Source organism: Vitis vinifera, chromosome 4 (genome assembly GCF_030704535.1).
Source record: "Vitis vinifera cultivar Pinot Noir 40024 chromosome 4, ASM3070453v1".
Classification (NCBI taxonomy): Eukaryota; Viridiplantae; Streptophyta; class Magnoliopsida; order Vitales; family Vitaceae; genus Vitis; species Vitis vinifera.
In genome coordinates this window covers 5,215,749-5,235,658 of record NC_081808.1, presented here as the reverse complement: position 1 = coordinate 5,235,658, position 19,910 = coordinate 5,215,749, and the positions used below count along the sequence as shown (strand labels likewise).

The 19,910-nt window shown below is 33.6% G+C and overlaps 1 protein-coding gene across 1 annotated transcript; it reads left to right on the top strand.

Moving 5' to 3' along the window:
• Nucleotides 1–3,965: 3,965 nt before the first annotated feature.
• On the top strand, nucleotides 3,966–19,491 carry LOC100244135 (probable sucrose-phosphate synthase 1). Its single transcript, XM_002282772.4, has 13 exons — nucleotides 3,966–4,306; nucleotides 4,861–4,950; nucleotides 8,589–8,830; nucleotides 8,990–9,053; nucleotides 9,217–9,915; nucleotides 10,125–10,241; nucleotides 10,449–10,580; nucleotides 10,714–10,890; nucleotides 16,120–16,173; nucleotides 16,264–16,326; nucleotides 16,447–17,400; nucleotides 17,521–17,648; nucleotides 18,826–19,491. Exons 1-13 carry the CDS (start codon nucleotides 4,124–4,126, stop codon nucleotides 19,097–19,099), a joined length of 3,177 nt encoding a protein of 1,058 aa, XP_002282808.1. The 5' UTR covers nucleotides 3,966–4,123; the 3' UTR covers nucleotides 19,100–19,491.
• Nucleotides 19,492–19,910: the final 419 nt, after the last annotated feature.

Below are 19,910 nucleotides of genomic sequence, written 5' to 3'. Positions count from 1 at the left end.
TTAATATATTGGACTACTAAACTCTTATGCACCTTTTTATTTTTTTCTCAATGCAATCCAATCAATCCAAACTGACCTAATCCAATCCAATCCGACCCGGTTTTTGAGATGACTAACCCACTTTATTTTACTAATCTAGGTCTAACTCACATAATTTTCTATAACTCCATCTTAACTTAATTTCAACAAGGGAAAAAAAATTTCAATTGAGCTTAGGTTAGGTAAGGTTACAAATGGGGTTAGTTTAGACTTCGAACAAATATGATGTATTATTAGTATGCGTTTGGATTTACAATCAATCTGTCCCAACCTACTAGAGTTGCACCTATAGTTATTTATTTATCAAAATCAAAGATACTAATCTATTTAAAGAAATTTGATTCAATTGTAAAAACTATACCTGATTGCTTAGTTTTAAAAACAATTCCTTATATTAACATGTTGTTTGAACATATTTCTTGTTTTCTATTTTTAAAAATATAAAATAATAATAGTTTGGATGATTAGAGGTCAAATTTGCATCTTCACTTGTTGGTTTCACTAACTTCTCACGTAAATAAAGTGATGCTTTCAAATAGTTTCTATCCTCATTGATAAGAGGAGTTGCTTGAATTTAATATCATTGCATTAGGAGTGGCTGATACTTCACTCAAAGGTGTTGGATGGCACAATGCTTTAGTGCTTTATGCCTACTTGACTTGATATTTCACACAAAGGTGTTGGATAACGCAATGCTCTAGTGCTTTATGCCTACTTGACTTGAGATCATGGCTCGAGGAGCCCAATTAAACTTGGTGCACCTTGGTAGTGGCCTTGGCCTTGTTCTACCTCACCATTATGTACATGACATAACTCATAAGCTCATTTTTGGTTGAATTGAGAGGAATGGAAGTCATTTTAACAAGAGACACGTAATCATTGCACATTGATTCCATAAACAATTACTTAAATGGTCAAGTGGCAACATGTTATTGATCCATATACACATGGCATCATTTTATTGATGCATGTACATATAATATGATTTTATCGGCTTTTGTTATGTTATAAAGTTGGTTCTTATCTAATATTCCTTATAAATAGCCCCAAAGGTCACCATTTTAGTAGATTAGGTTATAACACTTTAATCATGATTAGGATCCTCCTTTTAATAGAAATGATCAATCCCTCTTATTTCTTGTGTAAAAAGCACTTAATCATTTCTATGAAATAAGGAATGTGTACTTTCATAGAAAGTGATTAGTCATTTCCCGTTTTGATATGTTGTATATCGTTTTTCCTAGGTTACTTTAGGAATGATTAAATTTCATAGCTATTTGTTATTTTCCCCAAAATCTATCATGTGCACTTCTATTACAATTCATTTCTTGGATTAAACAAATAAACGACAAAGGTTTGAAGAAATTATTTTTGAAATAAAAGTAACAAAATAATTCGATGTGTGAAACAAAGTTAATTTAACTAAGAAAATCACCAAGCGAATAGTGAATTGGGTGATTGATCCAAAATAGTTAATTAAAACCATAAAATACATAAATAAGAGTATAATTGATCAAATAGTAGAGAAAACAGATACAAACTCTTTTTATAATGGTTTGGTAACCTGCTTATGTTCACTTTCCTCAATCTCCTAATCAGGTTTTTAATTATCTAAGACTTCAACCTAAGTCTTTAATCTTTGCAATTTGATTCATCAGCTCCAATGGACACTACAATCCCTTTAAGTTTTTAACACTCTCAATCACAGTACAAACATAGCTTAATACATAAGAAGATTAGGATGAATTTTAATGATATAATAAGGAATTTGCAAGTTTGGATTCAATGCACTTAAATAAAGAACTTTGAAATAGGGAAAGTAGGTGAATATCTAATCAATGCAAGTGTTCTCTACTTCATAAATGCAAAGAAGCTTTTCAATTTATAGAAAATCACCTCAAACACCAAAAACAGTACAAAAAAGTATTGATTGATCCAGTTCCAATTCAACAAGTTAATTAGTCGTTAGCATTTTTAAAGCTCGACCAACCTTGATTAGACCTTGATAGGTCAAACACTAGCTACTGGTTAGGACCTAGGCTAGGAAAACCTAATCGATGCCGATTCCCTTATTTGTTCGATTAGTTCAAGATACCCTTAATCGGTTGCACCAAAAAATGGCTAAAATAACTCTTTTTCAAATCTTTATAAGCCATTTTTGAAAGAATTGAACCTAAGTTTTGAGATATAAAAAAAAAAACATATTCATCCACTTTAAAAATAAAAAGCTATTTTTAAGCTTAGGTAAGGATGAATGAAAATTAGATTTTAAGTACATAAAAATATTTAGACCTAAGTACACAAATGAAACTTATCTTACAAAGATTTATAAACAGACACCTTTTAAGTGTTCAAGTAATTCAATTCTTCGCGTCTCTTGAATTTCTCACAAGAGTATTTGAGCTTTTTCTGAAAATCATCATTAAAACCTGAAAACTTCACTTGATTTAAACTTGTTAGTGAACTTAAATCTTGTTTTATAATCAACAAAACATGGTTAGGAGAGTCTTTGGCCTAACACCATGATAATGCAATTCAAATTATGTGATTTATATGGTCACGATCATTTTTATTTGTAATCCACAATGTTTCAAGGTCGTGTTTGTATTGCAATTTTTTTTATTTTTATGTTAGCATTGTTCTTATCAATTAATTAATGAATTTCCAAGATTTCCCGAACCTTCCAAGTTTAGTGCAATGCCTAACACCTTCTCATTAGTTAATATGACCTTTAAACCATGCTTAATTTGTAGACTTACCATCTTAGAGTTATTCACGATCTTTTGGATCTCTTTCCACTAAGAATAATTTTATTATTTTATATTTTTTAAATATAAATAATAAATAAAGATAGAACCACCACACGGACGAGTCCATAAAATTTGGAATTAATAGAAAGAAAAGCATATTAGAGAAGCGTTCACGTGGCCTCATGTCAACTATGCCACCCCGAACTAGAATATTACAAAAAAGGCCCTAGATGTTTCGGTCCAAACGACAACCTTGATATTTTCTATTACATCAACATATTCTAGCAATGCTTGTAATATTTTGACTTAGTTTAATATTTAGTTCTATATGACTTAAAATCGTAATTTGTCAAAAAAAAGTAGAAAGAAATATATATATTTTTTAATTTGAATAATAAAAGGAAAATAATTAAATTAAAAATAAAAATCTTTTTTATGAACACATAAATTTAAAAATATCACAAAACTTAGGTAATATTTAATAAAACTTAATATTTATTATTTAACTACTTAAATTTACTTTAAGTTAAATTATACTTAAATTATTGAATTAAAATATATACTTAAGTTTTATTTTAAGTATTAAAGTTGTTTAATAAAATTAATTTAAACTTTATTCTAAATCATCAAATTCATATTTATAAAGTTGTTTTTAAGGTAATTAAGGTAAATGAAGATTAAAAGATAAAATAAAGATATGAATTTAAAAAAATTGTTTTCACTTATTATTTAAACTTGTTTTTAACTTTAAATCATAACATTAAATTATTTTATCAAATATATTTAATTTATTTAATAACTTAAATTAAATTATTAAGTAACTTTAAGTTATTAAGATGACTTATCAAACATCCATGTCAAGACTTAATTTTCTGATTTTTGTTTAAATAAATATATAAAAGGGAATTTATTAATTTTTCATAATTTGAATGAATTAAAAAAAAAACTATAAAATTCATGTTATAATGTTTGAAACAAAAATGTTCTTATTTTTTTCTTGTAAAAATAATTTTTTTTTTTAAACTTACATATAAATATTTATAATAATTAAAGGTATTTATATAAAAAAAAAATGGTTATTTTTTTATTAAAAAAAAAGACACGGTGGATAAATTCACAGATATAGGATTATTCATCCCTTTTATGTCAAAATTTTGTGCTTCACTGTTCGTTCGGTTAAAAACACACCTCTCTCTCTCTCTCTCTCTCCTCATTCTCATGATATAGAACAGCAGAACCAGAAACAACGGTCTCCCTCCATAAATTTCTCTCTCCCTGGAATTCTGCATGCTCTTTCTCGCTATAAACAATTTCCACATTCTCTCTCTAGAAAAATGGCGGGAAACGACTGGCTCAACAGCTACCTCGAAGCCATCATCGACGCCGGACCTAACCTCGGCGACGCCAAGTCCTCTCTTCTGCTCCGGGAGCGCGGCCATTTCAGTCCCACTCGCTACTTCGTCGAAGAGGTAATCACTGGCTTCGATGAGACCGATCTCCACCGCTCCTGGGCTCGGGTACGCCACCTCCACCTCCACCTCCGTTTCTCATTTCTCTCTTTTGTGTGTGTGTGCGCTTTTATTTTTTATTCTTATTTTGAATTTTTAGGTTCTATTCGTTGGTCCTTTGAAATGCGGTTTGTCATTCTTGGATTTGAACCAGTTTGTTTTGGGAAGCATATTATTTTTAATTTTGATTGCTTTGGTTTCAAATTTTATTTATGTTTTCCTGTGTTTGATTCATGTTTTATTTGAATCATCGTTCTCAGATTTGTAGTGGTTTGGATTTCGGAAGATATTAATGTAAATCAATTAAATTGGTTATGGCACCTCTGAAATACAAAATAAGCAATGATAAATAAATAGAGAAATAATATAAATAAATTTGATTTCGTTTCTTTTATATATTTGATTAGTCCTTTCTCTTGTTCTGGATTTGGCGTATTTTTATTTTAAAATTGTTTTTTTTATTTTAATTCTGATTCAATGGATTTAAGTAATTATTGTTTCATTTAAGCAAGTGGTGGTTGTTGTTGTTGTTGTTTTTATTATTGTTATTTCATTTTTGGTAGGCCTCTGCAACGAGGAGTCCACAGGAAAGGAATACCAGATTGGAAAATATGTGTTGGAGGATTTGGAATTTGGCTCGAAAGAAGAAGCAGGTAAACTTTTTTGGATATTTTCTTTTCTAGATACAGTGGTCACTAGTATTAGAGTCAGTTGTGATTATTGATACAGAGTTAGATGATTTAAACATAGTGCATTTATTTTGATAGGTAAATATTAATTGAGGGCATTGATCTGGATCAAATTGAATTGACAGCATGGTTAAGTCTGTCATGTTTGAAATATTAAATCAGATAACATGGCATGGTAAATGTTACAGATGATGATGTCATGTTTAAGCATTGAGCTAATTTAATGCAACCCATCTAATAAAAGATCAAAATACAACACTTAACATGGCATCATCATCTGTAATCGCATTTGTTGTTGCATCATGTGTGCTTATTAGGCGATGAGGCTGCAGTTATATGAGTGGCACAATCTCTCTGAAAAATATGGCAAAGCGGCACATTTTTTAGATTATGTGTCCAATATGGTTGAAAAGGGGACAGCCCATAGCGACACCTCATCAGATTGAAATTTGGATCCTATAGCCCATGCAGCTATTTTGTCTTAGTTGAGCTGAGTTTTTTCTTTTTCAAATTTTTGTTGAAAGCCCCCAATGATATAGAATACAACATCTCTTGTTTAGGATCGAAGGAGAAAGAATAACATTTGACAAAGGTAGTAGGAGGAAGGAGAGGTTATCAATTTCTACATCCCTTACTTATCAAAAAAAAAAAAAAAAATTTACATCCGTCAATTCTTTTTGAAATCAAATTTATTGGGTGGAATCATGATGCAGGGAGAAAAAACCACAAAGTTTACTTGTAAGGCTTTGTTTGGTTCTCAAAATTTAGGGAATTAGACTTGAACTACTTAGGATATAATTTCCAAGGATGGGTTCCAAGAGTTAGTTATTCTCATTCTATTGGCATTCCTAGAATCCAATTAAAGAAATTGTTTATGTTGGTGCTCTACTTTCAGTTTGTGTAGAAATAAAAATTACCCAATTTCTTAATAATTTGTTGCACTAAGCCTTAACCCAAGTGGTTAAAGGATTGGGATGGGGAATTGTGGGATTCCAATTCAAGTCCAAGTAGGGACAAAAAGAATGTCACCTATCAAAAAAAAAATCAATAATTTGTTGCATCACTAAGTGTATAAAATTAAAGTTAAAAAGGTCTTTAAGGGTTTAAAACTATAATTTTATTGAAATATTTACCCCATCACCATGAGACATAATGTATACACTAATTTCCTTTATACTTTAAAATTCCAAAAATAAAATAATCTTCTAAGGTCATATATAACAAATTGCCATAATTTTTTGTGTATTATTCTATTTTATTATTAAAATACTTAAAACTTAAAAAAGGTAAAAGGTTTGCAATATCACTTTTCTTTCTTGTAGTTTAGCTTCAAATTTTTCTTTTTAGAGTAAGTCCAATGTAGGGTAAAGGGTTTGGTATTCATATTTTTTTTCTTCTTAATTTTCATCAAATTTTTATTTTTAGACTAGTTCTATAATTTTTAACTATCTTTATTTTGAGTGATGAAAAACTATTTAAAAAAGTTTTATGTTTGAAAAATTAGATAATATTGATGTCCTATTCTATAAAATCCACATAGACCAATCATTGCATACCACATGTCTAATAAATGTCATGTGAGCTCCATTATGATATGATTAATTATGGAATGCCACATGTTGGTACATAGTGCATTCTAAAAACCAATCTCTACTAACATGACATGTAACACATCTCACCCTCGATCTCCAATGCATGGATAAATCTATGTTCTTCTTACATAGCTCCTATGTGATAGTGCTACACCATCTAGACAAAGACTGTTATCCCCAAACATATATCTGGGTTACTCGAATGCCCATAAAACATGGATACCCTCCTATAGCAAATGCCAAGAAGGTTTTTCCTTCTTTACCTTTTGGTGAAGGTGACATTAGGTGCGCCTAAGAGGCCTGATTATTTCATTCTTGTTACAAAAATGATGTTTTTGGTCTGATAATCTCCCACATTCCCTTCAAAGTTAACACCCTTGACACAACGCCTTAATGTCAGAGTTAGGAGTGGGGATCATGCAGTCTGAAATAGACTTGGCATGTCTTAATGGTGGAACATGCATTCCTATCATCAAGCACTTTGGGATGGTTTGAAGGTCTTAGTTTAGTGGTTAGAGTTTGAGGTTCACTGAGATGGGACTAAAATGGGGAACTATTGCATCTTTGTGACATGTATCATCTCCAAAAGCTTCCACATCATTATTGATTCATTAATGTGGGAATTACTATTTTGGAGCACTATAAAAAGGCTCCATTTCTTGCCAAAAATAAAATAAAATTCCTCCTCCTTAGTGCTCTCCTTGATTCCATTGCCACTCTCTCCAACCCCTTCTTGTTAGAATAGAACCCTTAAAAGTATAACATAATGTAACAAATTTGAAATTCATTATTTATTTAATGATATTCCATTTTCACTTTTATCCATCCTAATTTCATGCATTATACTTTACGAGCATTCTCACTTAGCATCTCTTATATTGTATATGACTTGGGAGAGTTAGGAGTTGCAAGGAAAATCTAAATCATCAATTCCTTGCAAATATATGATTTGTTCACAATCAATTTTTGGGTCTATGCAACCTATTAGAGACTGTAATACACTACCTCCTAATTGGAGGGATGGGTGGTTTTGGCCATCAGGATGGGTTTCCCATGGTGAATGCACTTGTGTTTATGGTTACACATTGAACATGAGTTATGGTGAGTTATGACGTAAGGCTATCAAGCAGTCATGACATCACCAAACTATTTCATTGTGTCTTCTCTCAACTTTGAGAGAATACTGAATTTGTGTCTAAGTTAGCAGTAATTTTGACTTTCAGTATAGATGTCTGCCTCAAATTATCTCCTCATAATTTCTCCTCGTTCCAATTTCTTGTGCATTCTAATCATTATGAGGTCATCGATATTTGATCAGATGCTTCCAGGCTGTCAATTCCTGAATGACTTTAAAGTTGTGCATTACATTTCTCTGACAGTTAAATGGCCATCCATTAAAGCAGTGACTTCATTGATTTGGCATCCATCATGCCTTAAATGTTCTCAGGCTCTTTTAATTATTGTAGTAAATTCGAATTGTGAGGATGATTAATTATGATCGTTAGTTCTTTTCCTAGGGAACTTCATGTTTATTTGGACGTACTAATTCAATCTTCCTTGAGATCCAAGCTCTTGTTTGCAAACTAGAAATAGTCTATGCATATCTGAATTATTACAAGTGGATATCCTCATCTAGGATTAGTTTCAGAGAGCTTTACTAAACAATAGTGATGATGTGGCATGCTTTTGAGTTTCTTTTAACATTATTTCATTCTTCATTTGCAATATTTTGCTTAATTAGCTCACTTAAACTGCAGAACAGGAATAATTTGTCTAACAGATGGCTTACAGGGTTGTTGGTTGTTACTCTTGAGTGCTCAAATGAATTAGTTTTAAGTTTGTGGGATGAAGTTTCAGATGATTTGTGTATAAGAATGTTCAATTCTTTTCTTTCACCTGTACCTCATTTGTGGATAAGAATGTTGTTTTTTTTTCCTAATAGACATATATATTATTCCATTTCATTGTCTATACTCTCTCTCTCTCTCTAAACTTGGTTTTGTCATGTAGCTTGAGGGAGAGGAAGCTCAACGTGTGGCTAAACGTCATATTGATCATGAAAGGGGACGCAGAGAGGCAACTGCTGATATGTCAGAAGACTTATCAGAAGGAGAGAAAGGGGACACAGTTAGTGATCTGCCAGCTCAGGCTGATAATTTTAAAGGACAAATGCGGAGAATCAATTCTATTGATGTTATGGAGAACTGGGCTAGTCAACACAAGGAAAAGAAACTCTATATTGTATTAATAAGGCATGAACTAAACTTTTTGTGCTCACTTTTTAATGGGATGGCTGGAGGTTTATCCTGAATGTGGCTTTTGTTTTTAAATATAGATGTTATTTAGAGTATAAATTGTATCTGTCATTTGTGATGGTACTCGATTCCTTTTAACAAGCCATATTTATGCAGTCTTCATGGCTTGATACGTGGTGAAAATATGGAGCTCGGTCGTGATTCTGATACAGGTGGTCAGGTAGCTTGGTCTCAAAATTCTGTCCAAAACTCTTGTTGATGTGGTTTTGCAACTAGTTAATCTTCTTTCTTCTTCTTCTTTCTTTTTTTTTTTTCATCCATGCGAAGGACCACAAATCACAATATTGTTTATGAGGTGGTTTTGATTGTGTTGATTGTATCAGGTTAAGTATGTTGTAGAACTTGCCAGGGCCTTAGGTACAATGCCAGGAGTTTATCGGGTTGATTTGCTGACAAGACAAGTATCAGCACCAGATGTAGATTGGAGTTATGGTGAACCAGCAGAGATGCTACATCCAGTAAACTCTGAAAATCCAGTACAGGAGATTGGTGAGAGCAGTGGTGCTTATATAATCCGTATACCATTTGGACCAAAGGATAAATATATTTCAAAAGAACTCCTCTGGCCCCATATTCCTGAATTTGTTGATGGTGCACTTGTCCACATTATACAGATGTCCAAGGTTCTTGGAGAGCAAATTGGTAATGGGCAACCAGTCTGGCCTATTGCAATCCATGGACATTATGCAGATGCTGGTGACTCTGCTGCTCTTCTCTCTGGAGCTATAAATGTACCAATGCTTTTTACTGGCCACTCACTAGGACGAGACAAGCTTGAACAACTCCTGAAACAAGGACGACAATCAAATGAAGAAATAAATGCAACTTACAAAATTACTCGGCGGATAGAGGCTGAGGAGCTAACCCTTGATGCCTCTGAGGTTGTAATCACCAGCACGAGACAGGAGATAGAACAGCAATGGAGTCTATATAATGGCTTTGATCCAGTAATAGAGCGAAAACTACGAGCCAGGATCAGACGCAATGTGAGCTGTTTAGGCAGGTTTATGCCTCGTATGGTTGTAAGTACTGCTTCTGTACTTCAGTTTAGTCCTTTATTTAATTCTTGAAGGTTCTTTTTCTTTCTTTATTATTATTATTATTATTATTAGAATTATTATTGGTATCTAATTTAGTTTTATTGGTTACTATTATGTTGTTTTTTGCTGATATAGCCATTTTGATAACTTCCCTTTTATTGTGTATTTTACATTATCATAACAATGTGCAGATAATTCCTCCTGGAATGGAATTTCATCATATTATTCCACAAGATGGGGATATGGATGGAGAAATTGAAGGAAGTGGAGCTGATCCATCTTCTCCAGATCCACCAATTTGGGCAGAGGTTTTAACCTCTCTCTCTTCACCATCTCCTTTGGTTTGTAATAGAGAGTCAGGCAACATGAAAATAAGATACCATTGCTTTCAACTTGGTGGTTACCCTTTTTTTGCTATAGATAATAAGAAGAGGAACACCATTTTTTTTTTTTTGTCTTTTGGTGCAATTGAGATTTTGATTCCATTTTTTACTTTGGTGATTTTCATTTGGCAGATAATGAGATTCTTTACCAATCCTCGCAAGCCTATGATACTTGCTCTTGCAAGAGCAGACCCCAAAAAGAACATTACAACTTTGGTCAAAGCTTTTGGAGAGTGCCGCTCACTCAGGGAGCTTGCCAATCTTGTATGGCTAAATCTTTGAATTGCATCTGTCTAATAAATACATTTTCATGATTGTGCTTGTGCCTAGCTGTTGAAACGGCTCATTTTTTCTTTGGGGTTCTATGCCAGTGATTTTGCAATTTCTACTGTTGCAGACATTAATAATGGGCAACCGTGATGACATCGATGAAATGTCTAGCACAAATGCATCTGTTCTTATTTCAATACTTAAGCTGATTGACAAATATGATATGTATGGCCAAGTGGCTTATCCTAAACATCACAAGCAGTCTGAAGTTCCTGAGATTTACCATCTGGCAGCAAAAACAAAGGTATTCTTTGTGATACTGAGAACAGGATTGTACTTCAATAAATAATACCACATAAGCACAAGTATATATCCTGGTTGCCATTGTTGTGTGAATTGTGAAATTTACATTTGGATAGTGTCAACCCATCTCATACTGGTGCACCTTTGTCTGATGTACCATGGAGTCCTTTTAGTTCATCCCCACCTTCCGCTGCACCTCTATACCCAAGGGTGAAGTATGGATATGGTCATGAATTTCATTACATTTCTCTGCACTGCACACATATCTGTCCCTCGTGTCATGCATTTTATCATTGAGATGAAAGATGAATATGCTGTACTGCTATGTGATTGACATAATGCCTGCCAATTAAAGTAAAATGAAGTTATTTTGGGGTTGCAATAATACTTTCCCCATTGGCACATGGTAACATTTTGTGGCTTTTGAGTGTCTTGTTTGCCTTGGCATGTGTGACTAGCATATGGAGTAGGGATGAGAATGATGTGATCTTTTCAGATAACCCAACCTTGCCTTGCCTATTGGGATGGGTATGAGTGAGCTTCAAACATGGTAGGGGTGGTGATGTAGGACAACCCTAGGATGGTTACCTACACTCAAGGGTAGGTGGGCTAGGGTTTTATTTTTAGGGTGTAAGGAGAGGAACAAGGAATAAATTTTATGGTAGAGAAAATTATAAGATAAGAAATAGAGAGAAAGAAGAAACAATGAAGAAAAGATGGAAAACCTTAGAGTCTCACTAAGGCCTTCTAGGAGTCTCACCAAGAAGAAAATCAATGAAGTCTCACCATTGAGAGTTGCAACCTTGCAATGAAAGAAAGTATAATATTATTCATCAAATTCATCCCTTTGATTTACATTGATTAGCCTATTTATAGGCTTCTCTAAGAAATCCAAAGTCTATTAGGACTCTAATAACCTATTATGATTCTAATTCTAATTATAACATCCAAGTCTACTAGGACTCTAATAACCTATCATGACTCAAATTCTAATTATATTATAACTCAACTAGCTAATCCTAATTAGACTCCAATAAATACCAATCCCTATTCAATTCTAATTAATATTAATCATACTTAAAGTTTACTTAGGTCTTCCCTTTCTTCCTTGAATAAACTTGAAAAGGTTTTCCCCTATCAGGTGGGTTTGGGGTTAAATGGTTAAACCCAATCTGGATTCAATCTAGGATAGGTTTTAGCCTAGCCCGCCCCGGATATATTATTTAGTTCCTACATCACCCATATTCTTATAGTTAATTGTATATATAACAAATGCAAAGCCATAATCTATGTCTAGTCGCTAATTCTATGCCTTTATTTCTTTTATATTGTAGTAGGGAAATCAATTTCGTTATCGCATCTTCTGTGGCTTAGTCTCTCTTCATCTTTAAATTTCATCTCCAGGATTCATTTATTTTATTTTATTTCTTCTTGTTTGTTCAGTTTCTGTTATTCAATTTTCCTAAAAAATAATTACTATATTGGGAAGATGAAGTATACGATCCTAAACCATGGTTTCATGATCAAAGGGATTATCGTTGATCTTAGATTTAACAATCTCAAACACCACAAATAAGTATTCATAGTTGGGTTCTTTTTTCGTTTTTTGTTTTTTTTTTTTGGAATTTTTCAATTTGTTTTTGGGATTTGCTTGTTTTAGAGTTGTTTTCTAGATTTTGTTTGTGAGTTTGGGTCTGTTTGAACCTTTCTTTTTCATATTAGTTTAGTTGTACTTCTACTAAAAGATTGCTTCCCCCCGCCTCTTTTTGAACTAGATTTTGGATTGACATCAAGTTAAAGGTCGATTTTCTTTTATTAAGTAAAAGATTGATTTTTTGATTTTTTTTTTTTTAGCTTTGTTTGATTGTTGAGTTAAAATGCAATGGTTTGTACTAGTAAAACCCTACCCTTGAGCAAGGCATGATGCTTCCAATTAGATGTCAAAATTAAATGTGTGCTTGGACCAAGGTGCAAGGTGGCACAAGAAACACCTCTTTCTAACTCTTTATGAAGCGATTCCAAACCATTTCTTTATCTAAAAAACTTCTAGATTGATTTTGGCCAAGGGAAGCTCATGAAGCAACATTTTCATCGTTTTTAGTTTCTAATCTATAAGTTAGGGAAGTTCCTATATTTGGTTGCCTAAAGAATTCAAGTGACTAAGTGAAGTGAAGTTATGTCAAGTTCATAATAATGCTTTGGGATTGGCACATGATGCCATGGTGTGGCTCTTGAGGAGTATGAATGGCAATGGTGTGAGGTTTTCAAGTATGGGGATGTATATGAGTGAGTTTCAAACAAGATAGGGTTGGGCTTGAAGTAAATGGTTAAATTCAATCCGGATTCAACCTAGGATAATGTTTAACTTAGACTGCCTAGGTATATTATTTATTTCCTAGATAAAGTTTAACATGGGTTGCCTAGATGTATTATTTATTTCTTAGATAATGTTTAACTTAGGTTGCCTGGATGCATTATTTATTTCTTGTATCACCCAAATTCCTACAATTATTGTTATCATTATTATTATCGTCAGAAACAAAAGTGTATTATAAAAAAAGTTAAGTACATGAGAAAAATGAGGAATCCATATCCTCCCCAAATTTACAAAAGTTGATAAAAAAAAGAAAAAAAAAAATTGGAAGAATGGACCTACTCCAGTATACTTGTGATATCTCATATTGAATAGGTGAAAAAGTTTCTAATACTATATATGTATAGGATTTTCTTAATTGGTGTAGGCACGTTTTAAAGCCGTAAGGGTCCATTAGGCTTAAAGCAAACAATATCTACACGAAAGGAAGCGAGTTGTTACAAAGGGTATAATAGTCAATTTTTTACGCCCGATGTGGGCTTTATTTATCTATTTGACCCAACAATCTTGTGGGACACAAAGAGGACGCTGTGTCTATATTTGAGGGGGAGGACTAATTCTGATATTCCATGTTGGATGGGGAAAGAAGTTGATGACACTATGTATGTATGAACTTCTTTTAACTATGTAGGCATGTTTTAAACCCATAAGGCCCATTAGGTTTAGAGTAGACAATATCTTCATGGAAGAGAGCAGGTCATTATAAATGATATTAGAGCAATTCTCGACCTTGATGTGAGTCTTTGTCTATCAAGCTCTGCAAAGGGTGTTCATTTGTTTGGTCCTACAATCCTGTAGGACACGATAGGGATATCATGTAAAGAATCCCATTTGGGCTAATTAAGAAAATATTCTAGTGATATATTACTAATACATGTACAAGAATACATTACATAGGCAGATTACAAAAGAATAGATACGGAAAGAATAGATAGGAAAAAAATCTCTACAACTATACATATATTTACAACTAGAAAATATCTCTATAGCTACATGGGGGTGATTGTGATATCTCATATCGAATAGGGGAAAAAGTTTTCAACACTATATATGTATGAGTTTCTCTTAACCATGTAGACACGTTTGAAATTCATGAGAACCCATTGTACCCAAAGTAGATAATATCTACATGGGAGGGAACAAGTTGTTATAATACTGATAAGACCATACAAAGATGTACGATATAAGAATATACAAAGAATTCCAACAATTAATTGTCCTAACCAATATTTATGTTCATTTCTTCCTTATTGTATAGAAATCAATTCCGTTATGACATCCTATGCCGCTTAGTCTATCTTCATCTAAGATTTTTTTTTTTTCTCTTTTTTTTTTTCCTTTTGTTTCTTTTAGTTTTGTTTGTTTTTGTTTCTAAGTTTACCTAAAAATAATCACCATGTTTAGCAAGATGAAGCACAAGACCCTCAACCTTAGTTTCATGATGAGAGTGATAGTCATTTGATCTTAAGATTTAACAATCTTAGATACCACAATTAATTCTTGTTTTGTAGTTGGGTTCTTCCTTTTTTTGAATTTATAGTTTTCATATTTTGTTGTTGCATTTGTTTGTTTAAGATTTTGTTTTAGAGTTATTTTTTAGATTTTATCTATGAACTTGGTTTTGTTTGAACTTTTTCCTTTTTAGATTAGATTAATTGTACTTGTACTTCAAGATTGAACTTTCAAGACTGGGATTTTTTTTTTTTTGGCTTTAAACTGGATTTTCTTTTCACATTGAGGTAAAGATCGATTTTCTTTTATTGAGTTAAAAAATCAATTCTATGTTTTGATTGTTGAGAAAAGGAAAGAAAGAAAATTTTATTTGAATTAATATTGCATGTTCATATAATGTTTATTTTTCTTGATTTCTATTCTCATTTCCTATGGAAATAAACAAGATGAGACCAACCTACATGTTCAACCCCTCTGGTGCTGAACTGGGGATTGGATCGATGGTTACACTAACTCAATTTGAACCGGAAATGGGCTTAATGAGTTCTCAGTAAGTACGAGTAGGGAGGGGTATGCCCCATCCCAAACCCATCTCATTGACATCCCTAGGGAGGAGTCTCTACTGTGGACATTTGCTTTTCCTAGGCATATGGGTGAGAAGAGGTATTTTAGTTTCCCTGGTAATAGCATATAGTCAATCTGTGAAAGGCTATGAGGGCACTCAGTTGTAAATAACCTAGCTGAGCTGAAATGTCTTACTGTTTGAGCTCAGCTGTGCCAAACATGGTGTGTGTTCAACCTACTGTTCAGTTGCAGAGAAACTTGGGTATGAAGTAGGCATAATTAAGCTTTGCTCAGCATTTTTTACACATGCCCAGTCTTCACTTTGTTTACATGCTAAAATGAATCTATCTCAGTTTCAATCTTATTTGCAGTTGTAGACCAAGAGGGTTTTTTAATGCTCAAATCACAGATGAAGCAGGTTAACTCTAGAAACAAGAGAGGGAAGGCCAGCTAACAATACCCTTAACTTCAAGCCCTAGCTTTCAGTCATTAGAAAATAACATTCCTCAGCATATCATAGTTTTAGGGCCATCAGTGGAATTAAGCAAATAATAATAAGAATGAAGAAGAAGAGAGAGCACAGGAGGGGAGGATACAAAATATGTGATTACTCTTGGTAGAAACTTCTTGCTTTGTTTTGATGACTTGCTGGGAGAAAAAGGACTACATCATCATTTATACTCGTTTGTTTTAAGTTTTATGTTTAGTTTGGGAATGTGGTCTAAGATAAGTAACTATTTTCTTCTGTGAATTTAATTGCCTATGAACAATATCAATTACGCTAAAGTTCTGATTTCTAAATGTTGCTTGAGGTCTCACTCTGATCAGCATTTTTTGTAGGGTGTTTTCATAAATCCAGCTTTCATTGAGCCATTTGGGCTGACTTTGATAGAGGTGGGTTGTCTTTATATATTACCCATATTACTTTATGTTTCAGATTTTAATATATTAGCAAATCCAACCTAAACATTGTCCCCCAAACAGGCTGCAGCTCATGGTTTGCCCATTGTTGCCACAAAAAATGGAGGTCCTGTGGACATTCATCGGGTATGCTACCATTTGAATCCTCCAATATCTTACTTAGAATAATTTCCTTGTCTCTATTGTAGCTGTATTGAGATAAAGTTGCAAGCTAAACTTTCAATACTGACATTTGGCTTGTTACAGGTTCTTGATAATGGTCTACTGGTTGACCCCCATGATCAACAGTCAGTTGCTAATGCTCTTCTAAAGCTTGTTGCAGATAAACACCTTTGGGGAAGATGCAGGCAGAATGGACTAAAAAACATCCACCTTTTCTCATGGCCAGAGCATTGTAAGACATACTTAGCTCGGATAGCCTGCTGCAAACAGAGGCATCCAGAATGGCAAAAACCTGACGATGGATTTGAAAGTTCAGGATCAGACTCACCTGGTGGTTCCTTGAGAGATATACAGGATATATCTTTAAATTTGAAGCTTTCAGTGGGTGATGAAAAAAATGAAGTCAGTCGCACTCTTGACAATTATTTAGATTCTGAAGAAAATGCTGTAGATGGAAAGAGCAAGTTAGAGAATGCTGTTTCTTCATGGTCAAAGGGTGTTTCTGTAGGCACACAAAAGGATGGGTCCATCTACAAATCTGAGCATCATATTGGTAGTAGTAAGTCCCCAGCATTGAGGAAGAGGAAGTATATTTTTGTTATTGCTGTGGATGGCGATGGAACAACTGATTTTCTTGAAAGCATTAAAATGGTTGTTGAGACTGTCAGGAAGGATAAATATGCTGGATCCGTAGGGTTCATATTGTCAACTTCCTTGGCCATATCTGAGATGCACTCTCTTCTGGTATCAGGAGGTCTAAGTCATTCAGATTTTGACGCTTTTATTTGCAACAGTGGTACTGAACTTTATTATCCATCTTCAACTTCTGAAGATGGCACTCCTGGGCTTCCATTTCTATTAGACTCAGATTATCATTCACACATTGAATACCGTTGGGGTGGAGAAGATTTGAGGAAAACTTTGTTACGCTGGGCTGCTTCTACCACTGATGAAAAGGGGGAAGGACCAATTGTTTCTGAAGACAAATCAGGATCAACCACACATTGCTATGTATTCAAAGTGGAGAAACCAGAATTGGTAAATTTTCTTTGCTTGTTATTGACAAACTCCCCTCAAATGGTAGTGATATCTCTTTTGATGCTTGTTTTCTTGTAGTTTTGGGATTTTGATTTTAAATTGTTCTTTTTGTCTTCACAGATCCCCTCTATCAAGGAACTTCGAAAGTCAATGAGAATTCAGGCTCTTAGGTGCCATGTTATATATTGTCAAAACGGTAACAAGCTGAATATCATCCCTGTCTTGGCTTCTCGATCTCAAGCCCTCAGGTATGTGCACCAAAATTTTGTCCTGGTTTATTCCTAGTGGTTTCTTGCTTTTGTCGCATGTGATCTGAACACATTTTTAATATGACATTGTGAAGTATTATGAGGATTACAAGCTTCATGCTTTAAAGAAAGAGATCTCTTAAATATGACATTGTGAGAATATTATGAGGATAACAAGCTTCAAATTAGAGGGCTTTCTAATATGGTATCATGGAGTATTATAGGGACTTCAAGCTAGAGATTTTCTAGCTCAGATGAGAGAGAGAGCTTTTTTCTATGACATTGTGGAGAATTATGAGGAAGAAGGGGGGAGGGAGGATTAAAATCACAAAACCTGCACGAATCAAGCTCTGTTTTTATTTCTGAGAGTTGCTTTATAAAGCTTCTTCTTTCAGTGTCTTTTTTATCACATACAAAATATACCCCCCCCCCCCTCTTTTTTTTTTTTTTTTTGTGATATAAGAATCTTTATTTGCTTGGCGTCACTGTCTATTGCAGCACACACACAATTGTTTCCATCTTTGGTGACTATCATATCAAGGAGAAAAGAGTGCACAACTCAACCCTGATCTTGCCTATCTTCTTCTCCTTCTCACTGCTAGCGTTCAATAAGATTTGGTTAAAAGCAGGAAGATTGGCGTAGATTTTGGTTTGATCACTGGGCTTTGTTGACATCATTTGGATGTTAGGCTGATTTTTGGAATGTCTAGGGCCTAATATATTCTACTTTAATTTTAGCAGCGTTACCATGCAATTAGAATGCAAAGCCAACTATGGAGACCCTGGGACTAGGACCCCAATTTCTCTGTTTCAGGCTTACATCAGAAAATAGAGAAAAATGATTTTGTATCCCAATATAGACAAAGAAATTATTTATTTCAAGAGAAAAGTTTAATATAGATTTCTTCCTTTTGTGTTTTCTTTCTAGAACTCAGTTCCTTTGTTTTCTTCTTTTAATAAACTAGAACCATTTGAAGATATTACAGAAAAATAAACTAGACTCACTTTAAATCGTAAAACAGATTGATCATTTTCAATTTTCACTTTGCATCCAAATGAATGTTTAATGTATTGCAACAATTTACTCTGCTGCATTTCTTTCAGTAATTTTACGGTCACACCTTGTTTCCTAAGATGTTTACCAACATTGTTTATCACATGAATGAATTCTATCCAGGTATCTGCATGTCCGATGGGGCATAGACTTGTCACATGTTGTGGTCTTTGTGGGAGAACATGGGGACACAGATTACGAAGGATTGCTCGGTGGACTCCATAAAACAGTGATACTGAAAGGAGTTGGCTGCAGTGTTGGTAAGCATCATGCTCACAGATATTACCCTCTAGAAGACGTTGTGCCATTTGATAGCCCCAACATCACTCAGACCGAAGGATGCAACAGCAACAGCATAAGGGCATCTCTAGGGAAACTAGGGGTTCTTAAGGTTTAAGAAATTACAGGTTTTTCCTTTCCTTTCCTTTCCTTTCCTACACGTATATGATAGCATAAAACGCCAGATATGGCCATCTCATCGCAAGGAACCCAATAACTTGCCAAAAAATGACCTCTTTTTCTTCTATAACCTTGCTTTCTAAATGAATAACTGAAACCCCATCTGAATTGCACTCTTGGGTTTAGGTGTATCTACTGGAATCCTAGCTCATCTTTGTCTGAAACATTTTTGTAATACAACAAAGGCGGTTATGCTAGGGTACATGATTGTAAGGACAGAGTACCAAGCTCAATTATTGCGTTTCATGTATTCTTCTTCTCTTTGTTGTTTAGCTACGTGGTAGTGAAGTCCTAAATCGATGAGCAACTGGTCTCCTATTTACCTTTAAATTTGATTCAAATTCTTTTTTGGTAAGACAACTTGTGTGTTCCTTCTTTTCTTTCCCTTTTTTTTTTTTTTTTTTCTTATTTTGTTTCTTTTTCTCGGTGGGGATGTTTACTTGAACTACTCACATTAATCAGCAATTATATGCCCATCAAAAAGAATCTTTTGGTGAAGTAGGCAAGTTAAATGACAAGTTATTAAATTAAATTCCATAATCTTACAAAAGAACTGCAGGTTGTACTATAGGAGGAAAAAAATTTGAAGCATCTCCTTAATCTTGGGCTTGTAGCACTTTAATGAGATCATCAAACTAATCCAAAACCCTATTCGGATGGATTTTTAACAAGTCAAAAACATTTTTTTTTTATTTTAATAAGAGTGTCTAAACGAGAAAAAATATTAAGAAAAATAATTTTTTTATATT

Bases quoted from the DNA above. Each gene is read 5' to 3' on its own strand.
- LOC100244135 (XM_002282772.4), top strand. From the start codon at position 4,124: ATGGCGGGAAACGACTGGCTCAACAGCTACCTCGAAGCCATCATCGAC. The intron at 9,916-10,124 runs GTAAGTACTGCT...AACAATGTGCAG, and splicing joins GGTTTATGCCTCGTATGGTT to ATAATTCCTCCTGGAATGGA. The intron at 17,649-18,825 runs GTATGTGCACCA...AATTCTATCCAG, and splicing joins TCTCGATCTCAAGCCCTCAG to GTATCTGCATGTCCGATGGG.